Source organism: Diadema antillarum, unplaced genomic scaffold, assembly GCF_040938485.1.
Source record: "Diadema antillarum isolate AM-2024a unplaced genomic scaffold, OU_Dant_1.0 seq00001648_RagTag, whole genome shotgun sequence".
In the NCBI taxonomy this organism is placed as follows: Eukaryota; Metazoa; Echinodermata; class Echinoidea; order Diadematoida; family Diadematidae; genus Diadema; species Diadema antillarum.
In genome coordinates, this window is record NW_027272349.1 from 230,283 (window position 1) to 243,263 (window position 12,981).

At 38.9% G+C, this 12,981-nt stretch overlaps 1 protein-coding gene across 1 annotated transcript in view; it reads left to right on the forward strand.

Moving 5' to 3' along the window:
* The first annotated feature begins 4,316 nt into the window (after positions 1–4,316).
* LOC139711341 (sulfide:quinone oxidoreductase, mitochondrial-like) overlaps positions 4,317–12,981 on the forward strand; it is a 30,373-nt gene continuing 21,708 nt past the window's right edge. Inside the window, exons 1-3 of the mRNA XM_071623239.1 lie at positions 4,317–4,443; positions 7,222–7,344; positions 11,709–11,894. Coding sequence (XP_071479340.1) covers positions 7,255–7,344; positions 11,709–11,894 — 276 coding nt within the window. The 5' untranslated portion in view covers positions 4,317–4,443; positions 7,222–7,254. The remainder of the gene's footprint in view (positions 4,444–7,221; positions 7,345–11,708; positions 11,895–12,981) is intronic.

The following is a 12,981-nucleotide window of genomic DNA, read 5'->3' on the forward strand; positions in this document are numbered from 1 at the left end:
AAAGCGAAAGCGTGCTATTATAAAGATACTTCTCTGTTAAAAAGACAACCGTCATTTTGAATAGAAGTCACGGAATCGGATGGCAAGACCAGGTGAAGACTGTTCTATTTGAATTTGAGTACAATGTACTTTGTTTCACTCGTGAATAGATTGCTGTTAAAGCCCATCATAATTATTCTCAGTGTAAACTGCCACAAAGTCTGAGCTGTCGTTATGAACATGGAATACGATAAGCCAAAACAAACAGGTTGAAAAGTTTCATTCGAATTAGACAAAAAGCTAGAAATGTCGCTATGGCGACTGGGATAATGCCTCCGCCATCCTATACTATAATACTCGAAGTTGTTGTTGTTGTCGCGGCCTTATGTATTTCCTGTTTTATTTCGGCGTTGCTGGTTTCTCTATCTCCTCCCGAGCCGTCGGCTCCGGGCAGTTGCGACCGGTGCCGTCGGCCGCAGGAGAGTATCCTACATCGAATGGCGTGGGTTTCGTCCCCTCTCCGCCTCCGTGTCGACGTCGAGGACGAAAAAGAAAAATTAATTAGCTACATGCATAATGCATTTTTGTGCGTGACGAAAGAGCCGAGCGTTTCAATATTCACGGAACCTGCGCTGGCCTCCTGCTTTCTCGATCTTCCATCTTTTAGCTTGCAGAGACACTGGGGGATACTACAGATGATGGTGCAGCGAAATCTCTGACATCTTCCGGCGGACGCGCACGCACACACACAATGTACCTCGCAGAACTCTATACACACTCTACACTGTGTGTATATAGTTCTGTGATGTACCTTTGCCTCCGCCTGTTACGTGTACTGAATGTATTGACGATGGTTTCACGAATCTGTGTGTGCGTGACATGGACTACAAGGGCATTTACGTACAGTTCGCCATTATTGGTGTCCCCAAATGAAAACAACGAACGTTGGTTATGTAATTGTATTTTGCACAACTGCAGAATACTATATGCAGCTCAGGTACGTCATTTAGTTTGCTCGCCGTTTGCTCTCAAGTCCGGTGTCATTGTACGCAGACTGTTTAGGACGCGGCTAAATATATTTGCCGATCGTACCCTTACATATCAGATTACACGCGCAGCTGTGTCCATTCGTTTACTGCAGAGCTGCTGTAATCATACATATTCATAAGATGAGCGGACGTAGAGGAAAACCTCGCTTTGCCGACCGCCTATTTTTAAAATTGCAAGTGGAAATAGAATGTGTGGTTCTATGGTCTATCAAACCAAGTTTTGGTGACAAAAAAAGAGGGAGCAAATGAAGACGAATGCAGTGATGTATATTCTTCTTTCTTCCATAACATGGGAAAAATATTAAAGAAAAAAAATACGAGGTCGTGAGAACCTACTCCCACGGGTGCCTATTAAACCTGATGACTATGATCTCCCCCTCCCCAAATAATAACAATGATGATAATAATAATAATAATAATAATAATAATAATGATAAGGATAATGATAATAATGATATTATAATAACAATAATAGGAGCAATAATTGTAGGCCTAATATTAATTATGATAATGTACAATCTGAAGCAGATGTAGTTCTATATTGATATGATATATCAAGCCAAGTTTTGGTGATTAAAAACAACAAGGAGGGAGCAAAATTATGAAGACGAAAATATCTTATTTTTCTCTCATAACGTGGGGAAAAGAAACATGAAAAAAAAAAACACAAAACAAACCGAGGCCTTGAGACCAGCCGTGGATTCCCGCGGGTGCCCGCGTGGATGCAAGAGCAGGGGGTAATCAAAGTCATAGTGTTAATATCTTCCCGTTTCAACGGGAACAACCTGTGGGCAGAACTTTCGGGGAATCTCATTTGCGTTTTTGGTAATTTTTCCCTGAATGTTTTTGTTTTTTGCCCTGCGGAGGTGGAAATGTGTGTGTGCGTGAGGGGGGGGGGGAGGGGTGAGGGGCAACAAGACAACTGTTGGACTTCAACGGGTGCAAATAACCCCTCGAAACTCAAGTTCTATAATAAAAGCAAGTAGTGGCGGGAATGATCCCTACCAATGGACCGGATCGCCTGGCATATACTACAAAAAATGTATTATAAAATTTCTGGGAAGGGTGGTCATTTAGAAGACAGCACAATTAACGAAAGAATGAGAAGACTTTTCTTTTTATTTCTTCAATAAAAATGTGCAAAATCGTATTATGAGAAAAAAAAAATAAACCCCCTCAGACCCGTGGATTTCCACGGGTGCTGCTAGTAATGCATGATTCTCCCAATAGGTCTATTATATAGTACATGTGGACAATGTGTGATGACAGTTTAACATAATTGGCATGAATATTAAAATGACCTGTTGAATGTTCACCTTCCTTGACGTATAATGTATGTTTAATTGGATCGACGAATGGGAGAGCATGTATTTGGGCATTTGAGGACTTTTCCTTGACTTTGATCCTTTTATAAGTTTATGCATTGAGTAATTTTCAAGGTATGGAGAAAAAGGTGCAATTTCTGTATTGAATAGTAAATTGTTATCATCTTCTCATGGCCTTTGACTCTTGATATTCGACCCTATGACCCTAAAATTCATAAGAGAATCATTGTCAGGCAGAACATGCATGTACTAAGTTTCAAGACAACTTGAGCCACTTCCAAGATGGAGGAAGAAGCACTTTCACTTGATCTTTGACCTTTTCACCTTTGACCTTTTTGGCAAAAAAAGGGCTTTTTACATTTTTAAATGTTTGCTTAGTCCCGTACCAACGGTGGGGCTAAGGGGGGGGGGGGGGTCTTAGCCCCTCCGTTGGTACGGGACTATCCTTAGCCCACTTTCTGTTTACACTCGTTTTTGCCAAAGTGGGCTAGCCCCACCGATAATCCCGTACTACCTGGCCCTGCAAAATAGCAGGGTTAGCACCGCAATTGCGGTGCCAAGCAAGTGAGTGTAAACAAAACGAAAAAATAATCCTGGGCTAAGCGACGGAGACGAAGTCCGACCCTCACTGACCAATCAGAAACGAGGTAATCAAGTGCTGCCGGTGCGTGCGTGTGGTACGTACAGTATACAGCGTAATCATGAATATTCATGTGGTTTGGAAAGTACCGGACTAAGAAATACGAGTGTAAAAAGGTCAATTTTCTCCCTAGCCCTGGACAAGAGCTTAGTACGGGACTAATTGGCGAGTGTAAAAAGCTGAAAAAAATTGGTACGGGACTAACGATAGTCCTGGGTCAGAGAAAGTACAGGGTTAAGAAACACAAGTGTAAAAAGGGCTAAAGACTTCCCAGAGAATCTCTATTGGGTAATACATGTATACACCAAGAAAAAATCCTGCAGGCATTGCAGAACTATAAGGGCAATAGTCAAATTTTGAAGAGTTGGCCGTGACCTTTGAACCAATGACCCTAAATTCCCTAGATAATCAGTGTCACTGCCAGTCAGCACTTGCATATGTACTATGTTCCATGAAGATACCTTGAACCACTTCCAAGATATGGTGAAAAAAGTGAAACATTTTCACTTGACCTCGACCTTTGACCTCATGACCTGAAACTCTGACCAGAGAATCTTAATTGGGTAGAACTTGTATACACTACAGTTTCAAGACAATATTTTCAGGCATTGCATAGATATTGGGGAAATAGTGAAATCTTGAGCATTTGACCTTGACCTTTTGACCTTTGACCTTAAGCATGTGCTACAGTGCACCCAGAAGTTGATAGGCACAACTTCACTCCCTCACACACATACATGCCAAGTTTCATTCGCATACCTCAACTGAGTAAACTTAATTACCCTGTCCACAAAATTTGATTACGGACGGACGGAAGGACGGACGGACGGACGGACAACCCGAAAACATAATGCCTCCGGCACCACTTCGTGGCGGAGGCATAAACATGAACTCAGTCATCACCACTTCGTGGCGGAGGCATAAACATGAACTCAGTCATATGACCCCTATATTTTCTAGGGACAACATGAACTGATTTAAAAATGATTCTGCTGAACAGTTTCCTGTGATAAATACCTGAATATTCCGTTATCGAAGTCTTATCATTCTCGTTTTTGCCTTAAAAATATGCCAAAGACAGAATTCCCCTCAAACCCCCTAAAAAAAAAAAAAAAAAATTGTTTCTCTGAGTCTGCATCACCATCAATAAGAGATATACATATTATAGCACTGTGGGCTCATCCACGACCAAATGAAGGGTGCTAAAGCGCCACCTCCGAGCCCCGTGTTTGGTAGGTTTCGTAACCCTACCTACCTGTCGTGGAATCATGCTACTTGCTGCTTGTTCACACGTACGTACGTACGTTGTCTGTGTATCTGTGCAACAGATGGCCTTTCCGCACCACTGTGTATCCATCTCAAGTTCTTGAAGTTCTCCTTGACTGGAAGAGCAATAATTTCCCGGGTCGTTGGAATCCAGCTTGAATGCGTTGCCGCGTTACTATCAAAGGTTTGTGGGACCTAGGCCGTTAGAATGAGCTCTGTGTTGGTTTTGATACTGCTATTACTTAGAGTTATGCGCATTCACTCTCTCCATTATGTGTCACACGGGTAGGAGAATAGGAGGGATGGGGGAGCTCTCGGGACCGAAGCGGGCTCGGCCAGACCCCCGCCGGGCCGGAGCGGGGAAGTGTGCTGCGTGGCCGCGGGGTAAACGTACATGGCCCCATGGGCTTGTTAAGTGATGAAGGAATCAAGGTTTGACCTGCATTATTGAGTTGTAGTAGCCGCTCCATTAATGAAAGTCACCTTGTGTGAGATTGGAGTGCTACAGGATGAGTTGTTTCAGTTTTGTCATCTTACCAGTGTGTTTGTGTGTGTGTGTGTGTGGGGGGGGGGGGGGGGGGGAGGGGGATGGTCGATGGTGGGTACTTACACATACAGCCCACACTTTTGGCCTGTCAATACATGTCTCTTTAATTGTTACCAAACAGATGGTTTACCATATTGCTCAGCCTGCAGAGACTACCAAATACCTCCTTTTTCTACAATGTTTAGGTTTTACTATTTTATTTTGCAACAAGTGTTTAAAGAAGTGATATAATTATCTATTAAAGGAGATTTCCAGCTTATTTTCAGACTTTTACATTTGACAACTTAAAGTGGTTATACTGGGTACATGTGAGTTTCAGAATATATAGTGATTAGAATAAGGAATAGTGTTTTCAAAGTTTTCTCACAAATCACTATAAACAAGGGTGATGATGACATATAGCAGCTTCGCCATAAAAGAACGTGTGAGTGGGGGCTCTCAAGGAAGTATATCAAAAAAGAGGAAAGCATGCATGCATAAATTCTACCCAGATGACCTTGTTAAACGACATTCTTATGTCGAGCCCCCACTCACGCATTCTTTACATGGTGAAACTGCTACCTTGTTCAGTGTAATTGTTTAAATGGACAGAGAACAAACAAAAACAAAACATGCGTGACAACAACAACATGGCAACATCAAACTGATACACTGTAAAGACAAAGCTAGTAGAGGAAAAGCAAAGCTATGGTTAAGGTACATCCTACTGTATGTCCCTCCCCCTCCCCCCCGCAAAAAAAAAAAAAGTTACAATCAGACTTTTCACATTGATGGCTTTCAAACTAATTAAAGAAGCTAGATGTTATGTCAGCATATGAAACTATAACTTGTTACCTACATCTTGCAGAACACCTCATGCAGTTTGGTATAGTGGTCATGGAGAAATGTGTATCTTCATAACGCATGTCCTGGGTTCATTTCACCCAAGTTTACCACTTGGATGCTCTTGGCATCCATATCCATATAAGTAAGTATTTTGCTTAAAACTGACAGGGCAACCAACATGCATGAATTAGATTTTTGTTCATAACATTACATCAATATTTGAGTATACAAATTTGAAAATAATGTAAATATCGCTGTCATGATCATCTTGAAAAAGAAAAAAAGCCAAAAAGGAATCGGACTTCAATTAAAAGTACTGTTTACCATTGGGAGCAGTGATATAAAAAATGTTCGAGATATCACATTTGATGCATATGTGTAGGTCAGTTAATCACAAAACATCCTACCATATAAATTTGTAATAAAACCTAAATTATATAAGATATCGCTATTTTTTCCACTAAACTATAACTGTAGATGGTTTAAAAAGATTTTTATTATAACGATTGTTCACATTATGTTTAACAGTTATTTAACATTGACTATACTGATCAATTCAAATTTTTTACATTGGTTGTTTCTATCCCTAACTCACATTTAGCAACTGTTTTGAAGCACTGAAGCAGAGTTTTTGTTTCATCTGCAAATGGTAAATAATGCCTTTCAGTCTTTAGTGAATTAATAATTTCATTTTATTAATCATTAATTTAAACACATTGCAAATGCTTGCAAAACCAAGAATTCTACATCCTTTTTTTGTCATAATTCATTTTTTATTTCTTTAAAAGCTGAAAATGAAAATAAACAAGCAGTCACATTTTCAAAAGATATATATACTGTAAAAGTAGTTTCTTTCGCGCACAGAAACTTTCACGGTTTCCATCGGTGCCGACTTTTTCGCGTGTGTTGAAATTCGCGGTCGGTAATGATAGCGTTGTAACAAGCAACGGGTTCAAAACATATTCGCTTGATGTTAAATTCGCGGTTCAACCTCAAAGCGCAAAAAGTGCGAAAATAAAACCACCGCGAAAGAAACCACTTTTACAGTATATTTTTTTGAAGAGAGAGAATACAGTGAACAACTTGGTCCATGTGTTTGTAACCTCGGTGTGAACACAATGGACAATGTGTCTCCATACAAAACTTGGAGTGAAGGGACTTCAAAAGATCTGCATTTCTCTGTGACCACTGAAGCAAATCGAATGGGGTTTTCTGCAGGATGTAGTTTCATACCCTGAAATTGCATTTTGATTGATCACTACTTTTAAGGTTATTGTTGCAGTAAGTCCCATTGTATTTTTTTTTTTTTTTGGGGGGGGGGGGGAGGTGGGGTGGGGATGGGGAACATACTGTACAGTGCCTCAGCTCCAGGTAAAATGAGCTGAGCTGTTGTGTTGATTTTGCTCATTGTGTGGCATAATCATTTATGAGATGTGGTATTCTCTACATGAATGAGAAAGTTTCATTTCAAAACAGGTTCTGTGCAATGGTCTTGAGACAAATTGTGCCAAAAAGAAAAAACACGAACACAAACACAAAACATTTGAAGATGTAAGCTTTGTATGTCTTGTTCTTGTTTTCCTCTGCCAGAAATTCTTGATCTAACACTTTGCGGAGAGAACCATGGGATTGTGTGCCAGAGGATCCACAATGGCTGCTTTGTTTCTTGGAAGACATGCAAGAGTTACCAGTCCGGCATTTCTACCTTCAAAGGTAAGACGTCATAACAATTAAAGAGATCATACAGTTTTGGTTAAGACTTTGGTTAAGATTTAAGGTTTCTTACATTTCTAGGTAAGATAATGAGAAACCTGTAATGAAATGTTAAAAAGCATGTAATTTTAATGTTTATTTGATGAAAATTGGCTTTGAAATGGCTGAGATATCCAAAAATACAGCAATCTTAATAAAAGGTAGGTCCCACCTTTTATTGCGATCGCTTTATTTTACTTTGTTTTTGGATGTCTCAGCCATTCCAAAAGTGATTTTCATCAAATAAACTTTGAATTCCTGTTTAATAGAATGGTATGCTCAATACTAGTTCTGAAGTGGTTTCTTAGTACCTTGTAAAAAGTTGAAAGCACAATCCTCATCTCTACCAATACTATATACCATCCCTTTAAGACACAGCAAAACCTGCTTTTAGAAACCACCTGCCTACAGGTACAAAATTTGCTGAACCTTCTACAGCAGCTAAACTTGTCTACAAGGACTCCATACTTACATGAAGACTAGTTTCTTTGATTCTCTTGGGAGGTTTTCATGAACTTGTGCCCTAACAAGATTCTAAAATCACAACTAACTAGCTAGTTTCTCTATAATTATGTTTAACCTTGTGCAAAGTTTTAATAGCTTGCTGATCAATATGTTCTTGTCATGTAATGAGTTGTGTTACTTTGTTAATGTGGAGGTTGGCTCAATAGAATTATAGGCATAGATTTAATTTGATGCACTTCCTCATACATGTATGGCATCAAGTGAGTTGAAAGTAGGTTTAATAGGCCTGGTACTAAAAGCCATTATCAATCATAACTGAGATGTATTAGACATCAGTCGAGTAAAAATGTAGCCTGTTGATTAGTTTGGCATTGCCCAAAAAGGGAAAAAGCCTGGAAGTGTTCACTTGGAGCATTATCATGCCATACAATATCTGAGATACTAGATTTACTTAAGATTTTGTATATACTGAGCATTTTAAAGGCACAATTTACCATATGCAGATAAACAAAAACTCTGCTGTAGTGCTTCAATGTACTTCAAAAATGTGAGTTAGGGATAAAAACAGCCAATGTAAAAATGTTATTAATTACTAATCAATGTTAAGTAGTGGTAAATGTACAAATGTAAACAATAGCAATAAAAAAATGGTAAACTGTCTGCAGTTAGGTTTATTGAGAAAAAATAGTGATATCTCCTCATATTTTCTCAAAGGCTTTATTGAAAAATATTTGGTAGGATGTTTTATGATACAACTGACCCACACATAGACCTAGGCATCAACTCATACCCCGTTTATACTGCGAGTGCGTTTCAGAGCCTCCTCGAGGAGGTTCGAAAGCCCACTCTGAAAAAGTAGCCTCTCGTCTGTTTATACTGCTCGTAAAAAGCAGCCCTAGCAGACCCTAGCAAGCCCAAGCGGTTCCTGCCCTCTGATACATGGCGCAGGCTTTTGCGCGAAAGTGTGCAAGTGGAAAGGCTTTCTTCAGCGGGGATTGGTCGAGATTGCTGGGTTGTTCATGTAAGCCGTAGCAGGCGATGACCTTCAGTGATAACTTCCGAGTCGGCTAAAAAGCAGCTTCTCGAACCCCTTTGCGTTTATCCTGCAGCAGAGGCTGCTATAGCCGGCTCTGAAACCAGCTCCTGTAGGTGGTTTCAGAACCCGACCTGATCTGATCTGATCTGATCTCCTTTTGTCTGTGTATACTGAGCTGAAAGGCTGCTCAAGGCTGCTATAGGAGGCTTCAGAACTCCCTTTTTCCTTAGTATATGGGGTATCAGACGCTTTTTAAATCACTGCTCCCAATGGTAGACAGTACCTTGAAGGTCTATTCTGTTTGTAGATTGCCAATATTGCTTATTTCTAGCAAGTGAATAATAGACTGCGATGTAATGTAAGGTAGGTGATGTCACCTTGAGGTAAATGTAAGAAACTATTAAAAATGTACAATTTGTCCTAACACAAACTCAATGCCATGGGCACGTATTAAACAAGCATTAGTATTATACAGGTTTATATATATTCTGATAGGCATTGTACTTGTAGAACCATTTTATGTTCAAAAACTTCAGAGTTTTATCATGGCCAGGCACAAAGGTCTGCAGTGTACGCTGAAGTTGTAGGCAGAAAGGATTTAGATCAGGAGATAATACAGATACTGCATTAATTGGAGGCTTTAGCATTAGATTGTGGTTTGACATAGATTTCATGAACCTACCAATCCAAGACATCATAGTCTTGGTTTTTTCAGGCAAGTAAATGAAAATATATTCCCTAATTATGTGCACTAGAAAATGTAATTGGTAAGATATTCATATTTAGTATGCCTCAGTACTAGTATGGATTGATCATGTTGATGATAAAGGTATGAGAGGTAATGAAGTACAAATACCAGCTGTATGTTACAAAATTTTGGAATTCATTGAAAAGCCTCTTCATTTGTATGTGGCTAGCCACAAAGCGGCAGTATTGTTAATATTCTAGCCCAGTATCTATATTCTATCTTTACTTTAAAGGGATCATACAGTTTTGGTTGAGACCTCATTTCAGGTTTCAAACATTTTTTGGTGAGATAATGAAAAACCTCTTATGAAATATGAAAGTGCATGTAATTCTATGAGGAATTCAACGTTAATTTGATGAAAATTGGTTTTAAAATGGCTGAGATATCCAAAAAGAGCAATTCTGATAAAGTGTGGGACCCACACTTTGTTACGATGGCTTTGTTTTACTTTGTTTTTGGATGTTACAGTCATTCCAATCCCTATCTTCATCAAATAAACTTTGAATTCCTCTTAAAATGGCATGCTCTGTACTATATCATAAGTTTTTTCATGGTATCTTGCACAGATTTAAAAGCCCAATTTTCATCTCTACCAATACTGTACTATCCCTTTAAATCTATTACCATACATGTATTCTATCTGTTCTATAAATGCACATGTTATTGTATAGATGAAGAATCATAGATGAATGCAGAATAAAAAAGATAATTGAAATAAAGACAATTACCTTGACTGGACAAGGTATGAGTATTGGGTACAGCTTCCCTCATTTACATTATGTAATTGCGACCTACATTGCTAACTATTATGTTTTATTTTGTTGTTTTTCATGTGGGTAACAAATACTAATAATATCTATAGACTGATTATTGCAAAACTAGTCAATCTGTTGTGACATTATTATTGTAACATAGCCTTAATGATCACACAATTATTGTATATATGTCCCCAATCAAATAATTTAATAGTCTGTCAAATTTTGTATGCCAACTGCTGGAAACCATAAAAAAGTACCCACACCAAGGTGAATATCACAAGTTGGACTGTTATACCCTGCATTCATCAATTTATGTATGATGTATCTCTGCTTGCATGCACTCAGAATTGTCAGTCATTATAGATTGAAATTTGCAGGACCAATTTCTTCCACAGACTACCAGTACCTTTGTGAAATAAGGCCTGATGTCACCACGCGTCTATGAGTAGATTCTGGAAACAAATCATAGTTGATTGTTTGGTATTACATATTTTGTATCTGGTGCAGTCGTTCACTTTTGACAAGTAGATTCATATCATACCATGTAAATACACCATCGACTGCTTTGAGGGGCACATTCTGCTTGCCCAGTAGTGGTGATAATCTCATAAGTGCCATACCTTTTCATACCATGTTACGTGCAGTCATTCACAATAAATTGAGCTAGTTTATCTCCTACTGCCTTTATCAGTTATCGGATCAGCATGTAGCTATTGTATTCTCTCAAGCATGTCCTAATGAAATCAGTGTAGCCATGAACCGTTAAAGAAATAATAGAGTTTGATTTACTGAAATGTTATGTAAATATTGCACAAAGCCAACACTGAATATGAGGCAGCATTTACTACAGAGATCAAGGAGGAAGTACATATTGTATGGGAGACTGATGCTATACTTGACTCCATCAGGATATTAATTTTTTCATAAGGGGGGGGGGGTGGTGGGATGGGAGAGAGAGAAGCACTTTGAAAGTTGCTTTATTGATATAAATAAGTAAAACTTTTCAAACACTATGATCATGTTTTTGTGCCTCCACCATGAAGTGTCGCCGGAGGCATTATTACCGATATTATTATTTTTTTTTTTTCATTTTGGTAGGAAAGGCCCATGGGCCATTGTGACTTTTAATTGCTTTTTTCCTGCCTGGCAACCAATGGGAAACTCTTGATTTCTTGTACTCTTGTATTAAAATTACACTTAGTTTGTTTGTTTGCTGTTTGTTGTTTGATTGATATTCACTGGTATTATCTCTTGCAAATGCTGAATGAATACTATTACTACTAATAGTACTATTAATAACTAATATTTTGCCCTACAGCTCTCCTACAGCACTGCAGCTAAGCCGGCGGCAGACTCTTCATCCGAGGCACCAGGTCCGGGACCGGTGGCGAAGCAGAGCTACAAGTTTGTGGTGGTGGGAGGCGGATCTGGTGGACTGGCCACCGCAAGCTTCTTGAGCAGAAAATTTGGCAGGAGCCAGGTGGCTGTCATAGAACCAGCCGATGTGAGTCAATGAACGTGAGAGAAGTGTGGTATATTGAGTCAAAGTCTGGACTCACACACAAGTTAACCTTGATTTGAATTCAGTCCAGTGCAGACATCCTAATGCACTTTTATACCCACTGTGTTCCATGTGAATGAAGTTTATGCACAGGTATCTGGTAGTGTTGGGGTTAATGATGGCAGGGACTGCAGGGTGCATGCCTAGCTTTACACCTAAGAGATTGCTCTGGGTAGAGCATATTCTGATCACAGTGATCATTTGCTTTAGTAGCTTAGCAACATTGATGAAGTTGCCAATAATTTATGAAATGAAGAGACTTCTGTGAGTTATAGTAATGGCCTTGGCCTTGATAAATCTGTAATACACTGGTATACTGCATAATCAGCATTTCTTTAAATCCACTCCTGCACAAGTAGTATAAGACACCACTCTTTTTAAAAGAGTAAGAGAAGACATTTATCAATGTAAGGATAGGAAAAACAGAATCTAATCAAATGATTATGAACCTGTTGAGGACAAGTCCCGAGTATACTCAGGCAGGGGTCTATGGGAAATGCGTGTTGTAGCAAAATCAGACCGTCATCAACGGGTTAAGCAATGAAGGAGGAAATTGAAGACACATTCACGGAATCAAGAGGACAGAAAATTATCTTTTATTCATACTCTGCCATACATGTGGCAGTGCTCTTGAGTATTGATGAAGTGATTCCCATTTAATACAAGTAGCAGCTGCAACACAGCTAGACTGAGTTGGTCCTGCAAAAAAAAAAAAAAAAAAAAAAAAAATGCAAGATGCCATTCATAGACATTCATTCATTCATTCATTTCTTTATTTGTCCAAATTATGATATATGATTATATAAAAACATGATAAGAGGAAGTCAAAAACGAAAGGAAATTATTATGACATTAGTGGTAGAGTTACTTTATTGATGTGAATTATGTTTGTTTCGATTCATTAAAGTCACAAGTACAGTAATCCATGGAATTACAATGTAAGAATGAAAGAGAGGATGCCTCTGCCATGTGTAGATGGTATCATAATGGCAGCTTGCTACTGCGCTGCAGGATATGACCTCCTTACACA